At 40.1% G+C, this 21,603-nt stretch overlaps 1 protein-coding gene across 1 annotated transcript; it reads left to right on the plus strand.

Moving 5' to 3' along the window:
- Positions 1-1,683: 1,683 nt before the first annotated feature.
- Positions 1,684-3,548, plus strand: LOC123814956 (spindlin-2). The gene is made up of 2 exons (XM_045833106.1): positions 1,684-1,963; positions 2,600-3,548. Exon 2 carries the CDS (start codon positions 2,602-2,604, stop codon positions 3,376-3,378), a length of 777 nt encoding a protein of 258 aa, XP_045689062.1. The 5' UTR covers positions 1,684-1,963; positions 2,600-2,601; the 3' UTR covers positions 3,379-3,548.
- Positions 3,549-21,603: the final 18,055 nt, after the last annotated feature.

Consider the following 21,603-nt stretch of genomic DNA (forward strand, 5'->3'; position numbering starts at 1 on the left):
TAAATTTGTAAGATGTTTTTTTTTTTCCTCCCCGTGGGCAAGTTTATCTGTTCTGGAGGGAACTGGGGAAAGGCTTAGAAGCTCAGAAGAGCTTATGACTTCACATTGAAGCTAAGGATATAGAAATTGGAGTCTGGAGCCCTGATTAACTGCATTTACTTTTGGTTGTAATTCCATGGGTGATATCCCAGGAAATAAATCCTCACATGAATTAAAGTGTATCTGCAAATTGCTTTCCACAAATAAATTGTATGAACTTTCATTTGCAGCAGCACTAAATCCAAAATTCTTTCCTCATGCTCAATGACAGTATTGTTTTAATGTTCTTTCATACTTTTTTGAGTCAATTTTTGTTGATTCTATTTTTCCTTTTATGAAATATTCTGTTGTTTTAAGCTTAGTTCTGTTAACATCTTACTCATCACCTAATTCAGGTACCATAAGTAACTATTAAATGTTCATATTGTTTATTGAGATTTTGGTTTGTTCATTGCCTTTCCTTATTTTATTTTGCTGAATTTTACATTTTAGTAAATCAAATATTGATTTATGGACTTAATTTAGTGTACATTTTTTTCTTCAAATATTTAAAGAGTCATTCTAGCATTGTTTAAAGCATACCCATCATTTTTCCACTGAATTATAAACTGCCACTTTACCTGTTTCTTATAAAGTTACTTTTTTCCTAAGCTCTCCTTTTTGATGAATAGATCACAATACATGTTATTGTGGATAAATTCTCCAAATGACCAGGAATGGGGAGAAAGTTAAATTGTGGTCGCTGAGAAATTGAGTTTTATAGACAAATGATCGATAGGCAATAGGTGCTCAAGAAATATTTGTTGATTGAATAAGACAAATACTGTTTTTTAACATATCCAATGTCCAGAGGAAATGCTTATTCTATATCGAAAATAACAGAGCATGAAATTGCATACACAAAATGATCCCAGTTTTGTAAAAGCCTGGAAAAATCGCGAAAGAAATAATGAATATTAACATTTTGCAGTGAGCTCTGGGGAATGAGCACTGAAATTTCAGTTGGTTATTTCCTTCGAATTAATTTTCTGAAACTTACACAGTGCTCACATGTTCACACATGTCATTTGTAATAAAGTTTTAAGAAGTAAATAAAGGTAGGGGTAATCCTTAAGAAGTAAAATCCAAGAATGATCACTTTTCTTGATCACTAATGATCAAGAAAACATTACCTAGGAAACATTACCTAGATATTGGGTCAAGATAAGATGGAAGAATGAGTATTAGCACATTTCTTTCTTCCTGTTACAAATGCATACAAATGACAAGAAAGAGGGATTTATGTATAAAGAATAACTACATAACGGTACTAAGAAAAGAGAAAAGACAAATTCCTGGAAGATGAAAGGCAGATGGGGCATGGGCACTGAGAGGTTGGAGGTAGATATGAGCACTGGAGCCAAAGAACCCAAAAAGGGTAGAGAAGATAGGGTAAGAGTGGAGGAGTCAACAGCTCCTGATTTTGGAACCGAGGAGGGGACAGAAAGCAAGGAAAATCTCTTATGCCAAAGGCAGAGGTGGGTTTGAGAGTTGGGGGGCGGGGGCACCCAATGTTTGGCAGGAAGAGGAGGCCTCTCTCCTGGCAGGAAGCTGCGCTACGGAAGGAGGGAGGAGACTGCTGCAGCAGTAGCGGCTGGTGGGATCCCGATGTGGCAGAGGGGTGTCTGCCGCGGACAAGGAGGCAGAGGGCCCGCAAGCACAGTGCTGGAGACACAGCCACCATCCTCTTGGCGTGCCCAGCAGCCTCCTAGACACGCTCCTCGTCTACGGAGTCTCTCCAAGCAGCTTCAGCAAGCTCCCGGCTCGGCGCCTGCTGATCCTCTTTCCTCACAGGCTCACAGCGCAGGCAGGAGCGAAGTGTCTGATTTGGGCACGTGAGGCCCGCGATCCCGAGCGGTGGACGCCAGGCAAGCCAAGGCCATTGGTGGGTACCAGGATGGAGAAGGGAGATGGGGTGGACTCTTGCAGGAGATAGGGGTGGACACCGAGTCCGAGTGAGGCTGGGGTGGGAAAGTGCGATGGGCTATAGGAAAAGGGGTGGCTTTAAGGAGACAGGCAAGAAATTGAAGAGAGGGCGCTGGGTGCCAAGAAAGCAAGTGGCGGTTGTCAGGGGGTGTATGGGCGGCAGGCTGGGGCATTCAGGGCTGGGGGATAGTGACTGTCTGCGGGTCAAAGCTGGGGAGGGATAGGCGCTTTGCAGGCAATTTAGAGAGTGGGCACCAGTGGCAGGCAGTGGAGGGAGCGGGGTCTGAACAAGGAGGTAGCCTATCCCCCCCCACCCCCCGCCCCTTTGGAGTTCCTAACCCCAGCCAGCACCGCTGCCTGCTGCTGCCCTTCCCTGCAGCCTAAAAAGAACCTGAGGGGGGCGGGGGGTTGGGGGGGGCAGGGGGAGAGCACTTGCTGGCACACCACCGGGTTCTCCAGCATCAGTTCCAGGCTCATAGGGAAGATTTAGTTGCCAGCACAGGGTGCAGAGAGACATCGCTGTGGGGGAAAACTTCGCCTTACAGCATAACGAATGCCTTCTTACCTTCTCTCCTCTTCTCTCCTCCCGCTGTAGGCATGAAGACCTCCAATGCACAGGAAGCCCAAGGGCAACAAACCAGGGCACCAGCGGGACGGGCCACTGGGTCTGCAATCATGACGAAGAAGAAAACCTTCCAAAAGAAGCAGAGGGGCAGACCTTCATCCCAGCCCCGCAGGAACCTCGTGGGCTGTAGAATTTCACATGGATGGAAGGAAGGCGATGAGCCCATCACCCAGTGGAAAGGAACCGTTCTGGATCAGGTGCCTATAAATCCTTCTCTTTATCTGGTGAAATATGACGGAATTGACTGTGTCTATGGACTGGAACTTCACAGAGATGAAAGAGTTTTGTCTCTTAAAATTCTTTCTGACAGGGTGGCATCGTCTCAAGTCAGTGATGCAAACCTTGCAAATACCATAATTGGTAAAGCTGTGGAACATATGTTTGAGGGCGAGCATGGTTCTAAGGATGAATGGAGAGGCATGGTCCTAGCCCAAGCACCAATCATGAAAGCCTGGTTTTATATCACCTATGAGAAAGACCCTGTCTTGTACATGTACCAGCTTCTAGATGATTACAAAGAAGGAGACCTCCGTATCATGCCAGAGTCCAGTGAGTCTCCTCCAGCAGAGAGGGAACCAGGAGGAGTTGTAGATGGCCTGATAGGTAAACATGTGGAATATACCAAAGAAGATGGCTCCAAACGGATCGGCATGGTCATTCACCAAGTGGAAGCCAAACCCTCTGTGTATTTCATCAAGTTTGATGATGACTTCCATATCTATGTCTATGATTTGGTGAAAAAGTCCTAACTGTTAGGGTACAATTGATCACATTTGTGAGGACAAATGTATACTTTGTAGACATGCAAAATGATGTCGCTTTTCAGTGTATTGGGAGTTTAAGAGTCCCCATTAATTCAGCATCTTTGCCAGCATAACTGTTGTTTTGTTCTGAAAAATACAAATGTATGTGGACATGACATGCTGTGTGTAAGCACTTTATCATGTTGAACAGAGTGGGTGTGTTTGGTGGATGGGGTATGAAAGGAAGGGACAGCTGTAAATTCAGGCTGTGAACAAAGTGCAGCTAGTATCATAATCAGTCATCTAAAAATGGAATAGAGCTTAGCTGGCCTGGTCTTGGGAGGAGGGAGGAGAAGGAACTAGAGATGGGCCGTGGGGGGAGGGGAAAGAGGAGGTGACTGCTCTGGAAGAGGTGGGGAGGGGCCAGAAGTGGGAGTCTCCTTGGGTGAGGAATGTCTTAGGAGGGGGAGGCACCCAACTGGAAGGAGGTAAAGAACAAAGGAGGGAGAGGGAGATCTTGGGGGTTTAGAGGACAACACAGAATAAATTGAGTGGGGGGGTGCACAGAGAAGCTCAGGAGTCCAGAGCAAGGGGGAGAAAGACAATGCTGTCAGGGATTTGGGGAGAGGCTAAAGGATACTCAAAGAGAGGGTCTATGCATGTGTGAGGGGCCAAAGCAGCAGGGACACTGAGGAGGGAGGAATTCTAAGAAGAAGGACTGACCCAGGGAGTGAGAATGCAGAAAAAGAGGTGTGGGCAGGGGGGGGCCCATGAGAGATGGGAATGTGCAGGGAAAAGTTGGACTTCTGACAGTATCCACAATGCTGTCCCTGCCTCTGTGCACAAAAGATGTGGCAACTGTCAAAGAAACCAGATGGATTGACAGGGATGACTCAAGAGTTAAGCAGCAGCCAAGTTTATACCTAAAACTTTTATTTCAGGGAACTCATGCCACAGTGCAAAGCAGAACCCCCCAACCCTCAGCCTAAACACATGTTATGACAGTGTATACTTAAGCATGTGGCTGTGGGTGGCCTCACAGTTCCCAGAGGACCCAGGTGCAGTAAATCTTGGACCTGAAGGTCTCGGTTCCTTTCCCTACACTGTATAAACAATTCCTGCGAACCTTGTTGAAGTCAGGTATAGCAGTCCCTTCACTGTTCTTCCTCCCGCTGGACTGTAGCCTGCCTTCCTATGGAGGAGGGGCATCAGAGGATGGAGGCTGCTGCTTCTCTCCAGGGAATGGGCCATGAAAGTCCATGCTGGTTTTAGTAGTTGCCTGAAACCACAGGTGGCTCCACCCAGTGCTTCACCTAATCGAGGTCTGCTGCCCCCAGAAGCATCTTTTGTTGGCTATAGTCAACAAATCAGGTAGCTACTAACCCTTCACAGGGACCTCCTGGCCAGTTTTGCCCCTCCCCCAAGCACCTGGGGAGCATCGATGGGAGTGTGTGCAGCTCTGATTGCAGGTGAAATAGAGCGCATGGGGGCAGTCATGGGATTTGTGGCTTGGTGTAAGGAATTCCTTTCGACTCTGTATTGCCACACAGAGGTGTGGTGGTTGGTGGCAGGAGGGCACATTAACCCTAATACAGTCCCTCAGAGATATGGTGTCCTGGTACATGGGTCTATGTTCCCCTCTTCCTGTCCTCTTGGCCTTTCCTTAGTCATGCCACATACGTTTTCCTCAAAACCCTCTCTGTAGTTCACCCACCCCACACTTCACCAAAATATATCCTTGCCCTCAAAGGAAGAGTTCTCGTGACTACCCTTTGCCCAAGGTCCCCACACTTCATGAATAGCAGGGGAAGGTGCAAGCAAGGAGCTCCATGAGTTGAAAGGAGCAGTAATACCTGTTCATTCTCCACCCAACATGACCCGAAGGTGTTTGCTTCAAGAATGGCACAAGACAAGCCCACCTCACCATAGCAGGGATTAATTTTCTTCCAAACTTCACACAATTGAGTCTGACAAACACCTGTAGGCCACCCATGAGCGAACTTCAGTCAGCTGCCATGTTTTGTTTGATCTTGGTGTTTTGTTTTCTACTAACATAGTTTTCTATGTTTATATAGCTACTTACATATTTGGGAGATTTCTTCTTTCTGGCTCACCTATTTAAAAAACTATAAACTGAGGATTAGGGCCCACATTCCAACAAGGATACAAGCAGCTGGGTCTGAGGAAGGGCTCAGTCCATTATACACTCAGCATGCTCTCTCAAGTTGGCCAAGCCCTCAGCTGGCCTGTCTCACTCAAATAAAATTTCCACTTGTCCCCTGGAGGCAATTGTGTTTCTAGCTTTGGGGCAAGACACAGAGAAAACTGTCTAGCTCCCCTTTTGGCTCACTTTGCCCCCAATTTTTTATTTGTTTGATTTATCTGCATCCCACCATTAGTCACTACATGCAGGCTCTCTGCCAGGCAGTCTTCTAGGCACGGGTACTTATGATATGGCAATGAAGAAAAGAGACAAATAAAACAATCCTACCCTCATGGAACTTTCATTTTAGTGTGTCAGACAGTAGCCAAAACGCACTAACTAAACATAAAGTATTTTCACAGTGATCGGTATTAAGAAGGAAAGAAAAAGAAAGCAAGGAATGCGGGATGTAAATGCGAGGCAGGAGACTGAAATTGGATAGACAGGAAGGCCAGGGGAGAGCCTTACTGAGAACAAGGCTTTTGAGTAAAGACCTAAATGCACTGAGAGAACTGGCCCTGTGCCTGTCCGGGGAAGGAGCATTCCAGGTAGAGCGACAGCAAGTGCTGAGCCCCCAAGGCACTTGTGTCCTGGCATGTTCAAGGAGGACTGAGGATACTAGCATGGCTGAAGCTGAGTACAAGGTAGAGAAGATCAGGAAGTGAGTTTAGGCAGAAACCTATAGCTTCTAAGCCTGGGAGGTACTAGAGTTTTGCTTTTACACTGAGTGTATTTGGGAGCCACTTGATTCTTTTTAGTGAGGTGTGATGTGATTTGTCTCATATTTTGACAGGATCACTCTGGAAATTGTATTTTGTGTAGAGTACAAGGATTAAAAAAGGAGGTCTAATATAACAGTGAAGCAGAGAAGAGGTATAGAAGTTGATGTGCATGTAGGAAACTGAATCATAATGGAGGTGAAATTTCACAAAATGGAAATGTCTTTTGATTCAATAAGGGGTGCTGTATTATTCTGTTTTCCATAAGCAGAATAATAAACATATTTCTTCCTCACACCTTATACACAAAATAAATTCTAAGTGGATAAAGATTAATACTTAAATTTAGAAAGTGTCATTTATAAGATTCAAATGGGAGAGAATGTTTACAGTTTTTATTATGGGAATAGGGAAAATATTTTTAAAGAGACAGCATAGATATTGATGGAAATTTTGACAAATTTGATTACATTAATACATAAATTCATCTCATTTTTGGTTTATTTTTATTTTGGTTATATTTTATTGATTATGCTATTATAGTTGTCCCAATTTTTTCTCCTCTTTATCACCTTCCACCCTGTATTCACCCTCCCACCAGCATTCCCCGAGCTTGTTCTTGCCCATGGGTTGTACATGTACATTCTTTGGCTTCTCCATTTCCTATACTACTCTTAACCTCCCCTTGCTAATTTTATGCCTACCAATTATGCTTCTTATTCCCTGTACCTTTCCCCCCATTCCCCACCTCCCCTTCCCTGCTGATAATCCTCCATGTGATCTCCATTTCTGTGGTTCTGTTCCTGTTCTAGTTGTTTGATTGTTTTTTTTTCAGTTCAGTTTTGATACTTGTGAGTTTGTTGCCATGTTACTGTTTGTATTTTTGACCTTCTGTTTCTTAGATAAGTCTCTTTAACATTTCATATAATAAGGGCTTGGTGATGATGAAATCCTTTAACTTGACCTTATCTGGGAAGCACTTTATCTTCCCTTCCACTCTAAATGATAGCTTTGCTGGATAGAGTCATGTTGGATGGGGGTCCTTGCCTCTCATGACTTTGAATACTTTTTTTCCAGGCCCTTCTTGTTTGCAAGGTTTTTTTAGAGAAATCAGCTGATAGTCTTATGAGAACTCCTTTGTAGGTAACTCTCCCCTTTCATCTTCCTGCTTTTAAGATTCTCTCTTTGACCTTAATAATTGGGTAATGTAATTATGATGTGCCTTGGTGTGTTTCTTCTTGGATTTAATTTCTTTGGGACTCTCTGAGCTTCCTGAACTCTCTCGAAGTCTATATGCTTTGCCAGATTGGGGAAGTTTTCCTTCATTATTTGCAAATATAAGTATTCGATTTTTTTGCCCTTCCTCTTCTCCTCTGGCACCCATATGATTCAGGTGTTGAAGCATTTAAAGTTGTCCCAGAGGTTCCGCAGCTTCTAATTTTTTTTGAAATCTTGTTTCTTCATTCTGTTCCAGTTGGATGTTATTTCTTCCTTTCCTTTCACATCATTGATTTGAGTCCCAGTTTCCTTCCCTTCACTATTGCATCCTTGTATATTTTCCTTTATTTCACTTTGTGTAGCCTTCATTTTGTGACCAAACTCAGTCATTTCTGTGAGCATCCTGATTACCAGTGTTTTGAACTCTGCATCTTATAGGTTGTCTCTCTCCTTGTCACTTAGTTCTTTCTCTGGAGTTTTGATCTGTTCTTTCATTTGTGCCATATTTCTTTTTCTTGATGCAACTGTTATGTCATAAGGCGTGGAGCCTTAGGTATCCCCCTGGGTGGGAGATCCCTCTTTGCTGCACGTGGCACTGTCTGTGGGGGAGGGGTCAGAGAGGGAACAATGCTGCTTGCCCGGCTTTTGACTCACTTTCTGTCACTCCCCACACTTCCCACAAGCAGATTGTGCCCTTTCAGGTGCTGATTCCTTGGGTGAGTGGGTTTGTGTATATTCTAGTACCCCATGGGCCTCTCCCACGGACTCTCCTGTGAGATGGAGTTTCTCCTGCCTTCGTGACACCCCACTGGATTTTATAGCCAGAGGTTTTGAGTCTAGTTTCTTCACTCTGAAAACCTGGATTTCACAGTTTGTGTCACTTCCCAGTTATCCCTCTTGGCTTATCCATGCATGAATGTGGGACTTCCCAGTCCACCATCCCCGCCTCTCCTGCTTGGTCTGCTGCCTTGCCACATGTCCTCTCCACCTAGCTGCCAGTCTCTGCCCCTCCTACCAGTCTGGGTAAATGTCTCTTTAACTCCTTAGTTGTCCGAGTACCATGCAGTTTGATTTTCTGGCAGTTCTGGTTGTTTTTGTTTTTAAATTGGTTGTTATCCTTCTTTTGGTTGTGTGAGAAAGTGAAATGTTTTTACCTGTGCCTCCATTTTGGCTGGAAACCTCAACTCTTCTCATTTTAAAAATCATCCCATAAGGCATTGAGCAAAAAAAAAAAAAAAGATTAGACTATACATTTCAATTGTTAAAATGAATAAAATAAATAAAATATATTTAGTAAGAATAAAACAGCCTATAGAGAATTTAGCAAAAGTAATAAAAACCATTTACAAGATAGACCATATGATCAGTTAACATGAATTCTCTCAATCTGTTCTCCATTACCTCACTTCTTTTCTTTTTTTAAAAAATATAATCTTTCTGTCTTTTTAAAAATATTTTTTTTATTTATTTGTAGACAGAGGGGAAGGGAGAGAGAAAGAAAGGGAGAGAAACATCAATGTGTAGCTGCCTCTTGCATGCCCTTACAGGACCTGGCCTGCAAGCCAGGTATGTGCCCTGACTGGAAGTGGAACAGGCCACCCTTTGGTTTGCAGGCTGGTGTTCAATCCACTGAGCTACACCAGCCAGGGCTCTTTTCTATAACATATGTCATCTCCTAAGGTACTATTTAATAGACTTAGTTAATAAGTTTGTTGTTTTTACCTTTGTCAGAATATAGAGTACATAAGTATGTGATTTTCCTTCTTTTTTTCATTTATGTATACCAGATACTAAAAATAATATCTGGTGCATATTTGGTGCTCAGTAATATTTCTTGACTTTATGTGTTTCACCAGTAATCAGAAAAATGGAAATTAAAATGAGATACAATTTTATATGCATCAGATCAGCAATATGTATGAATTGAAATGTGTTGTCAACTAGATAAAAAAAGTGGGAAAATCTACACATTGTTGGTGTGAGGTCAAATGCAGATAAATTTGCCATTATATAGTGAGATTGAAGATGGTATATTTCCAGCAATTTTACTTTTTATTGGTACATTGTTGGAAGACAATTCTGTTTGGATTTTTCTTGTTTCTATACATTTTGCAAGCAACCACTGAATGTCGTTTGCTACCTTCCTTTGAAGAATGTTTGGAGAACAAGCATTTTGGAAGATGAGATAGTCATTCTCTTTAAAACAATGGGCAGGAATGCTTACTACAATATTATAAGTATAATGTCTCCTTCAAGAGCAAAAAAGAAGGCATGTTTACTGCGCATTATAAAAGATGAGGTTAATTAACCTGAAGTTTCATTTCTTCTAATGTTGTCTACTGTGTACATTATCTATCAGGTGCCCATTTTGCATCACCTTATAGTAAGTGGGGCTCAGAGATTTCAGGTGAAATTGTTTTTACTCTGGGTATTGTTGGTTATTGCTGTGAATAATAAATTGTTAATGATGAAGAATTGAGGAAGTGATTGCAGGGTAAGTACCAGGGAGTAGATTCAAAGACAGACTCTGGAACCATGCATGGATTGTTTGTGAATTCAGTTCTTGGTGAGGCAGTCTGTCATTAGCCTCAGGCTCACTCCATCATAACAAAAAGTACTAAGATTGATCCTGGGTAAGTACATGTTTTTGTCTCTCTTCAGATAATTGTGAGAGACATACAATGACACTGTGAGATAAAGAAAGTTAAATCACAAGAACCATGGGCAGAACTTTTGCTGGTTGAAGTTGGAGATGTGAGGACTGGGCAAAAAAAAATGCTTGTAAATTAAAAAATGTCAACAGTTGGGCTGTGTTATGACTAACCTCTTCCATTACATGATCATACAAACCTTAAATACATTCAGAGATAACAGCAAATAATTCAATTACTTTTTTTCTAGGTTGGTTGGTTTTTTGTAGTTGTTACTGTCCACTTAAGTGAGTTTTGGCCCTCTTGAGGAGATTTTCTAACACAACCAATCTCACATAAATGACATATATATATATATATATATATATATATATATATATATATATATGTCATAAATGAGTCACTGAATAGTATTTCGGTTCTTACTGCCCAAAATTTTATTAATGAAGTTAACCACCAAAGAATGAGAAACTGAATCAAAGAAATGTAGATAAATTCTTGTTGCTCAATCCCACCCCCCTGGAAAACTTCCCTAGCTCTTATCTTGAAATCACATGAGAAAATATGATGTATTATTGTAGTAATGAGCTAGCAGGCACTCTATGTTATTTTGAATTTCTCATATAAATTCATTGCTGTGTGAGCCAAGTCAGCCAGTGTGTTTGTGAAACCCAGTTTTACTGAAAAATAATGTGATTGTGCTTGCTGAGTCAAAGCATTGTCTAAGGCTAAAATAGATGATGTTAGCAATGAAGATTTTGCTACCTGATATAGAACATTGAGTCACCCAAAAACATGGAAAGTTTGACTGCATGAGATATAAGCAACCACTATGTCACACAGAATTGAAAGAAAATGCAAAGCCTTTCTAAAGGCACAGAATTGCTCTTTCCTTCTATGACCCTGTAACCCTCTTCCTTCCTCCCTCCATTTCTTCATTCCTTCTTTCCTACCTTCTTTCATTATTTTTACTTCACTCATCTACCCACCCTCTCCCCTTTGGCAACTATCAACTTGGTCTCTATATTTATGGTCTGTTTCTGTTTTGTTTATTCATATATTTTGTTTCATTTTTTTTACATGCCACATATAAGTGAAATCGTACAGTATTTGTCTTCCTTATCTTGGTTATTGTTAATAATGAATAATGCTGCAATGAACATAGGGGTGCATGTATCATTTTTTGTGTTTTTGTTTTCTTTGGGAAAATACCCAGAAATGAAATTCCTGGGTCATATGGCAGCTCTATTTTTTTTATTTTTTTATGTCTCCCTGTACTGCTCTCTACAGTGGCTGCACCAGTCTCCATTTCCACCAACAGTGCATGTGGGTTCCCTTTTCTCCATATCCTCACCAGTACTTGTTTATTGATTTACTGATGACAGACATTCTAACAGGTGTGAAGTGATATCTCATTGTGGTTTTAATTTGTATTTCTCTAATGATTAGTGATGCTGAGCATCTTTTCATATGCCTGTTGGCCATCTGTGTGTCCTCTTTGGAGAAGTCTCTATTCAGGTCCTCTGCCTATTTTTAAATTGGATTGTTTGTTTTTTTTTTAGTGTTATGATTTCCTTATATATTTTAGATATTAACTCCTTATTAAATGTATCATTTGTTAATATCTTCTTCCATTCAGTAAGTTGTCTTTCCATTTTGCTGACAAGATTTATTCACTGTGAAAAACCTTTTTCGTTTGATGCAGTACCATCTGTTTATTTTTTATTTTGTTTCTCTGGCCTGAGGAGATATATCAGAAAAGATATTGCTAAAAGAAACGTCAAAGTGTTTACTACCTAGGAGTTTTATGGTTTCAGGTCTCACATATAATGCAAAGTCTTTCTAATAGTACAGTGCTTCCCTCCACCTCCATGCTCCCTGAACCCTCCCTTTCCTTTAACTCAACCACAGCTACTAATATGAGAAAAATAATTCGATGAGGCTGAGTCCTCTCTGTCTCCAGTGGAGATCAAATGCCATATGCATCCATCTAAGTAGACTGAGGAATTATGGTGAGGGGAGAAAATCAAACGTTTGTGGCTCTGTTAGATATAGATACCCAAGTCACTCTTCTACAGGACCTGTGGAAGTTTCAGCATCTAGAATCACGTAATGGGTTTGGCTGGGTTTAGAGTAGGGAAACTCAAACATGACCTTGTGAGTAAAACCATTTTAGCCAATTCTGTGCATTCTTGGTGTTATCTGTACATGTGAATATATGGTAGAAATGGATATTCATATTTTCCTGCCCCATAAGTGCTAGATGAAATTTAGCCTTATGTAGAGAAATGTTAGTGAGAAACATAAATGGCTCCTCCACCAACCTCTCTCCCTAGCCCTGGGTGGTTTAATACAAAGAATATAGAATCACTGGAGGAATAAAAGAAAATTACAGTCCTGATTAAATACTTAAAGAAAACAGAGGAAGCAGAAGATGCAAGATCTCTATAAAGCAGCCATGTATGCTCAGTTAAGACTTATAATGGATCATTGTCAAATAAATTTAACTGTTTCTCTTATAGGCTCAGCTGTTGCAACAATGTAACTCTAACTGAATCCATTACACACACTAGTGGCACATGGTACACTCCTTTGAACACTGATAGCACCCTTCCCCCTATGCCGCTGGCAACCCAGGATTAACAACTGTTCGCTAGGCCTCTGAATACATTTTTTAGTACTCCTTTAAGGTTACCTAAGCTCCATTGTCATTTGTGAAAATTGGCTAGGTCAGAATTTAGTGAAAATGCTTATATACTCTGATGGGAGTCAACCTTCAGTCTCAAATGTGTTGGTTGTGGTATTATCATACATTCCTTAGGAAGAGTAGCTGCAAACCTGAAAAAAAATTCGGGAACTTGCTTGCCAAGTAGTGTTTTTTGGAACTGTGTAGGCAAATTTAGAATATTGAATCATCAAGCAGTCGAAGAAAAAATTGTTTCCTCAGCCTCCACCATTAAAAAGGAGGATTGGCACCAAACTGTATCTTTTCAATATTGGAAACAATTTGTGATTGCTTGGGTAGTCTCTGCTTGGTCCTTTATACCAGCTAGTACACAGAGTGTCTTTTGAGTGCAGCCCAAAATAACTTTATATAATGGAAACTCTACAGAAAACAGTGTCATGCTCTCTATCTTTAGTGCCCTACATTTATAATGACCAGTTTGAGCTTTATGTCTCTGTAACTGATGATTTTTCAATTGCAGTTTTTGGCAAAGGGAAGCAATCTCGGAGGCTGTGCCTTGCGGTTCTTGACTTAGCTTTTCTTTGATATGAATGTTAGATATATTCCTTTTGAAAAGCAGCTATTAATTTGCAACTGGGTTCTCTTCATAACTGAACACCTTACCCATAGAGGCTTTGTATGTTTCTGATGTTCCCTTATTCTAATGATCAATTCCAAAATAACCCCTATAATAGAGGGAAAAAAGATGGAGGCTTAATACACTGTGCCTCCTCGCACAACCAAAAGAAGGACAACAACAAATTTAAAAACAAAAAGCAACCAGACTGACAGAATATCAAACTGTATGGAAGTCTGACAACCAAGGAGTTAAAGAAAAAAACATTAATCCAGACCAGTAGGAGGAGTGGAGACTGGCAGCTGGGCAGAGAGGACTCATGGCAAGGTAGTGGCTGGCAGATAGGGTGAGGCAGCAGCTGACAGAGTGAGCAAGCCCACATTTGCATGCAGATAAACTAGGAGGAACAACTGGGGAGCAAGACAGACTGCACAACCCAGGGTTCCAGCACGGGAAAATAAAGCCTCAAAACCTCTGACCGAAAAAACCTGTGAGGGCTGAGGCAGCAGGAGAAACTCCCAGCCTCACAGGAGAGTTCTCTGGAGAGACCCACAAGGCCCTCGAATGTACACAAACCCACACACCTGGGAATCAGCACCAGAAGGGCCTAATCTACTTGCAGATAACGGAGGAAGTGAATGAAAGCTGGCAACAGAGCTGAACAAGCATCATTGTTCCCTCTCTGAACCCTCCCCCACATACAGCACCACAACACAGCAATGTGGTTACCCCACCCTGGTGAATACCTAAGGCCCCACCCTTACTACATAACAGGCCTGCCAAGACAAGGAAAAAAAATGGCCCAGGACTTCCGGCCAAGATGGAGGCATAGGTAGACAAACTGTGCGTCTTCACACAACCAAAAGAAGGACAACAACAATTTAGAAACAAAATAACCAGAACTGACAGAAAATTGAACTGTATGGAAGTCTGACAACCAAGGAGTTAAAATAGACACATTCAGCCCTGGCTGGTGTAGCTCAGTGGATTGAGCGCAGGCTGGGAATCAAAGTGTCCCAGGTTCGATTCCCAGCCAGGGTACATTCCTGGGTTGCAGGCCATAACCCCCAGCAACCGCACATTAATGTTTCTCTCTCTCTCTCTATCTCCCTCTCTTCCCTGTCTAAAATAAATAAATAAATAAATAAATAAATAAAAATCTTTAAAAAAAATAGACATATTCATCCAGACCAGTAGGAAGGGCAGAGTTGGACTGCCAGGCAGAGAGAGGTTATGGCACAAAAAGCAGTGGCAGCAAGCACGCAAGGCACCCCGGGCACTCAAGATGGCAGTAGGTGAACTCTGGGCACACAGGCAGGGGCTGGCAGACCCCAGGTGCAGGGTGGCAATGGTCAGACCCAGCGAGATGATGATTGTTAAGCAAGGCACGGCGCACAAGGCGGCTGGCTGACTGGGTGGTCCCACATTCGAGTGCAGATAAACCAGGAAAAACTGGGGAGCAAGAGACCACACAACCCAGGGTCCCAGCACCAGGAAATAAAGCCTCAAAACACCAATTGAAAACACCTGTGGGGGTTGAGGCGCAAGGAGAGACTGCCAGCCTCATAGGAGAGTTTGTTGGAGAGTCCACAGGGTCCTAGAATGTACACAAGCCCACCCACATGGGAATCAGCGCCAGAAGGGCCCAGTTTGCTTGGGGGAAGCAGCACAGAGAGCAGAGCAAATACCATTGTTCCCTCTTGGAACCCACCCCCACCTACAATGTCACAACCCAGCAACTGGGTTGCCGTGCTTTGGTGAACACCTAGGCTCAACCTCTCATACATAACAAGTATGACAAGACAAAAAAAAAAGGCCCAAATGGAAAAAGAGATCAAAGCCCCACAACAAATGCAACTAAGCAATCAAGAGATAGCCAACCTATCAGATGCGCAGTTTAAAGCACTAGTGATCAGGATGCTCAAAGAATTGGTTGATTTTGGTCGCACATTAGATGCAAAAATGAAGGCTACGCTAAGTGAAATGAAGGAAAATGCACAGGGATCCAATAGTGATGGGAAGAAAACTGAGACACAAATCAATGGAGTGGACTAGAAGGAAGAAAGAAATAATCAAACAGAAAAGAATGAAGAAACAAGAATTCAAAAAAATGAGAAGAGGCTTAGGAACCTCCAGGACATCTTTAAATGTTCCAACATCTGAATTATAAGGGTACCAGAAGGGGAAGAGGAAGAGCAACAAGTGGAAAGCTTATTTGAACAAATAACAAAGGAGAACTTCCCCAATCTGGCAAAGGCAATAGACTTCCAGGAAGTCCAGGAAGCTCAGAGAGTTCCAAAGAAGTTGGACCCAAGGAGGAACACAGCAAGGGACATTGTAATTACATTAGCCAAGATTAAAATGAAGGAGAGAGTTCTAGAAGCAGCAACAGATAAGGAGACAATAACTTACAAAGGAGTTCCCATGAGACTGTCAGCTGATTTCTCAAAAGAGACCTTGCAGGCAAGAAGGGGCTGGAAAGAAGTATTCCAAGTCATGAAAGGCAAGGACCTACATCCAAGATTACTCTATCTAGCAAAGCTTTCATTTAGAATGGAAGGGCAGGTAAAATGCTTCTCAGGTAAGGTCAAGTTAAAGGAGTTCATAATCACCAAGCCCTTATTTTATGAAATGTTAAAGGGACTTATCTAAGAAAAAGAAGATAAAAAAAATGTATACTGAAATGACAGCAAACTCACAATTATTAACAACCACACCTAAAAACAAACAAAAAAACCTAAGCAAACAACTAGAACAGGAACAGAACCACAAAAATGGAGATCACATGGAGGGTTAGCAACAGGGGCGTGGGAGGAGAGAGAAGGGGAAAAGGTACAGAGAATAAGTAGCATAAATGGTAGGTAGAAAATAGACGGGGGGGGCAAGAATAATATGGGAAATGTAGAAACTAAAGAACTTATGACACATGGACATGAACTAAAGGAGGGGAATGTGGGTGGGAGAGTGTGTGCAGGGTGGAGGGGAATGAAGGGGGGAAATGGAAAAACTGTAATAGCATAATCAATAAAATACATTTTTTTAAAAAGAAAGAAATGGCTCAAATGAAAGAACAGATAAAAACTCTAAAAATAGAACTAAGTGACGAAGAGATAGCCAATCTATCAGATGCACAGTTCAAAACACTGGTAATCAGGATGCTCACAGAATTGGTTGTGTATGGTCACAAAATAGAGGGAAAAGTGAAGGCTATGCAAAATGAATTAAAGGAAAATGTACAGGGAACCAACAGTGAGGGGAAGGAAACCGGGACTCAAATCAATGGTTTGGAATAAAAGGAAGAAATAAACATTCAACTAGAACAGAATGAGAAACAAGAATTAAAAAAAAAATAAGGAGAGGCTTAGGAACCTCCAGGACAAATTTAAATGTTCATAAGGTGCCAGAAGGAGAAGAGGAAGAGCAAGAAATTGAAAACTTACTTGAAAACATAATGAAGAAGAATTCCTCCAATCTGGCAAAGGAAATAAACTTCCAGGAAGTCCAGGAAGCTCAGAGAGTCCCAAAGAAATTGGACTCAAGGAAGCACACACCAAGGCACATCATCATTACATTACCCTAGATTAAAGACAAAGAGAGAATCTTAAGAGCAGGAAGATGAAAGGAGAGAGTTACCTACAAAGGAGTTCTCATAAGACTATCAGCTGATTTCTCTAAAGAAACCTTACGGGAAAAAGGGACTGAAAAGAAGTATTCAAAGTCATGAAAGACAAGGATCTACATCCAAGATTACTGTATCCAGCAAATCTATGATTTAGAATGGAAGGGGAGATAAAGTACTTCCCAGATAAGGTCAAGATAAAGGAGTTCATCATCACCATGCCCTTATTATATGAAATGTTAAAGGGACTTATCTAAGAAAAAGAAGATCAAAAATATGAAAATTAAAATGACAACAAACTCACAACTATCAACAACTGAACCTAAAGAAAAAAAAACTAAGCAAACAACTAGAACAGGAACAGAATCACAGAAATGGAGTCACATGGAGGGTTATCAGCAGCGAAGGGGAGGCAGGGAATGGGGGAAAAGGTACAGGGAACAAGTAGCATAAATGGTAGGTATGAAATAGAGGGAGGTTAAGAATAGTATAGGAAATGTAGAATCCAAAGAACTTATATGTACCACTCATGGACATGAACTGGGGGGCTATGCAAATGGGAGCAGATGTGCAGGGCAGGGTACATAAAGAGCAGGAAATGGGACAACTGTAATAGGATAATCAATAAAATATATTTTAATTTTTTTAAATTTATTTATAGAGAGAAGGGAAGGGAGGGAGAAAGAGAGGGAGAGAAACATCAATGTGTGGTTGCCTCTTGCACACCCACGCCCTGGGGACCTGGCCCACAACCCAGGGTTTTGCCCCAATTGGGAATCAAACTGGTGACCCTTTGCTTTACAGTCCAGCACTCAATCCACTGAGCCACACCAGCCAGGTAATGTAAATTTCTTAAAGAAGTTCAGTGAACTATAAGAATATAAAGAGAGACACACAAATTTTGAAATATATTTCATAAACAAAACAAGTTCAACAAAAATAGATATCATTAATTTCAATGACTCTGGTCATATTTTGTTTGCTTTTTTCTTTTATTGATTATGGTTTTCAGTAACTACTATAAAGGACACATGGACAAAACCAAGGGGGAGGATAGACGCAAGGGAGGGAGGTGGGTTTGGAGGGGATGGGGGAGGGGTGAAGAGAAAATACAGACAATTGTAATGGGACAACAATAAAATAATTTAAATTAAAAAAGTAGATATCATTAAAAAACAAACAAATCCTAGAACTGAAAAATTACAACAGAACTGAATAATTCAATGGAAAGCTTCCAAACCAGACACAAACATATGGAAGAAATAATCAATGACCTAGAATACAGGAAAATTGAAATTACTTAGTCAAAGAAACAAAAACAAGAAAAGAATGAAAAAGTACAAAAACCTACAGGACTTATAAGATACCATAAAGGGAAATAATATCTGCATTATGGGAACTCAATGTGAAGAAAAAAGTGTAAAGTACAAAGATTATACTGAAGCAATAATAACTGAAAACTGCCTAACCTGTGAATAGAAATGGACACCCAGATCAATGATGCCCAAAAGACCCCAAGTAAGTTGAATCTGAATAGTGTTACATTGAGAAACATTAAAACTTGATGAGTGGAAAAAAGTTGTGGTGTATTTACACAATGGAATACTACTCAGACATAAAAAGAAAGAAATCTTACCCTTTGTGACAGCATTGATGGAACTGGAGAGCATTATGCTAAGTGAAATAAGCCACTCAGAGAAAGACAAGTACCATATGATTTCACTCATATGTGGAATCTAATGAAAAAAAAAAAACAAACCAAACAACAAACAAGCAAAATAGTAGCAGACTCATAGATAGAGAGCAGCTGGACAGCTGTGGGAGGCCTGCGTAGGGTGAAGAGATTGAGCCAAAAAAAAAAAAATCATGGACATGGACAACAATGTGGTGATTATCAAGGGGTAGGGGAGGTTGGTAAATGAAGGTGAAGAAGGGTATAGGAGGGATAAATGGTAAAGGAAGGAGACTTGACTTGGGGTGATGAACAGACAATACAATGTACAGATGATGTGTTGTAGAACTGTGCACCTGAAACCTGTATAATTTTGTTAATCAGTATTACCATAATAAATTCAATAAAAGGGGGAAGAATTGTCAAAAGTGAAAGACAAAGAATGAATTTTGAAAGAAGCAAGAGAAAAATGTTAAGTTAAATGTAGGTAACCCCCATAAGACTATGGTCCATTTATCAACAGAAAATTTCGAGGCCAAGAGAGAATATGATATATTTAAAATATTGAAATTTAATATAACTATCAATGAAGAATTCTATATCCAGTAAAGGTATCCTTTAGAAATGAAGGAGAGTTAAAAACTCTTCTCTGAACAAACAACCGTGAGAAAGTTTGTCACCACTAGACTTACCTTACAAGAAATGCTAAAGAGAATTATTTGAGTGAAAGTAAAGGATGCTTAATAACATCATAAAATATAAGAAAGTAGCAGAAAATGGTAAAGGTAAATATATAGTCAAAGTTAAATTCTGTAATGTGGTCATTGTGGTGCATAATTCACTTATGACTTTAGTTTGAAAGTTAAAAAACAAACAGTACAAATAATCTGTTACTAGATAGAAAATATTAAAAAATGTAAACTGTAAGGTTAATAACCTAAGATGCGAAGTGAAAGATAAGTAAAAGTATAGGGTTTATGGATGCTATAAAAGTTAATTTGTTGTCAGTTTAAAATAGGGTGTTATAATTTTAATATGTTTCATGTAAGCCTTATGGTTACCACAAGGGAAAAACCTGTATATGAAAGAACATGATAAAGCAGTCAAAGCATATGGCTACCAAAAGTCTCCAACTCACAAAAGAAGACAGCAAGGTATGAATCACAGAACAATGGATCTACAAAGCAGCCAGAGCACAATGAACAAAATGGCAATAGTTAGTCCATAACTATCAATAATTACTTTAAATAGAAATTGATTAAATTTTCCAACCAAAAGACATAGAATGGCTAAATACATTTTAAAAATGATAAGTTACCTACAGGAGATTCACTTTTGCCTTAAAGACACACATATACTGGAAGTGAATGGATGGAAAATGTATTTTAAGCAAATAAAAAGTAAGGGTAGCTATATTTATACCAGACAAAATAGACTTTGACCTCAATACTACAATTGTAATGTACAACATGATATCTACAGCTAACACTGATATGTAATATACAAGAATGTTGTAAAAAAAACCTCATTAGCATAAAAAAATAGAATGGTGGCGCCAGGGCAGTATGGCCGTGAAATTGGGGAGATATTTAAGAGTACAAACTTGCAACTAGAAGATGAATAAGTTCAGGAGACAGAAAGCACCGCATAGTGATTATAGACAACAATAGTGTATTATAAACTTCAAAGTTACTAGGGAACTAAATCTTAATTTTTCTCACCACAGAAAGAAATTATAATTATGCAATGTGATAGAGGTTTTAGTTAATACTAGGATAGTAATAATATTGCAACATATAAACATATCAAGTCAAGTCTTCTTATACCTTAAAATTTACACAATGTTTTGTCAATTATGCAAATAAAAATAATGCTGTACAATACACCTGTGTTTATTTTATAACTGCAAGTTTGTACCTTTTGACTCTCTTCGCTCACTTTTCCCACACACATACCCTGCCTCTGGCCACCACCATGTAAATAACATGGTACTTGTCCTTTTCTGCTAACATATTTCACTTAGCATAATACCAAAAGCCCATCTATGTTGTGACAAATGACAAGATTTTCTTGTTTTTATGGCTGTTAGATCAAGTACATTTTCTGATCACAATAGAATAAAAAAAGAAATTAATAACAGTAAGAAAGATGGGAAATTAACAAATATGATCAGATTAAGCAAAATATTCCTGAAGAACCAATGAGTCAGAGAAGAAATCAGAAGAGAAAACAAGAAATATCTTCAAACAAACAAAAATGAAAGAAGAACATATCAGAACCTATGGAATCCTGCAAAAGTAGTTCTAAGAGAGAAGTCTATTGTGATATAGGCCTACCTCAGGAAACAAGAAAAACCTCTCATGCACTATTGGTAGGATTGTAAATTGGTGTAGCTATTTTGGGAAACAATATGGAGTTTCCCCAAAAAGTTAAAAATAATATTACCATACGACTTACCAATTCTAATCTTGAACATTTATCCAAAGAAATTGAAAACATTAATTAAAAATGATACATGAACCTCTATGTTCATTACAGTATTATTTACAATAGCCAAGCTATGGGGGCAACCTAGGTGTTCATCAACATATGAATATATATATTCATATATATAATGGAATATTATTCAGCAATAAAAAAGTTTCTCATCTTGCCATTTGCAACAATTAGGTAGACCTAGAAGGTATTATGCTAAGTGAAATAAGTCAGACATAGAAAGACAAATATCATATTATTTCACTTATATGTACAATCTGTATGTCAAAACAAATGAGCCAGCAAAAGAAAACAGGAACAGCCCTGACTGGTTTGGCTCAGTGGATTAAGTGCCGGCCTGTGAACCAAACG

The sequence above is a fragment of the Phyllostomus hastatus genome, unplaced genomic scaffold (genome assembly GCF_019186645.2).
Source record: "Phyllostomus hastatus isolate PE091 unplaced genomic scaffold, TTU_PhHast_1.1 phas_contig_10, whole genome shotgun sequence".
In the NCBI taxonomy this organism is placed as follows: domain Eukaryota; kingdom Metazoa; phylum Chordata; class Mammalia; order Chiroptera; family Phyllostomidae; genus Phyllostomus; species Phyllostomus hastatus.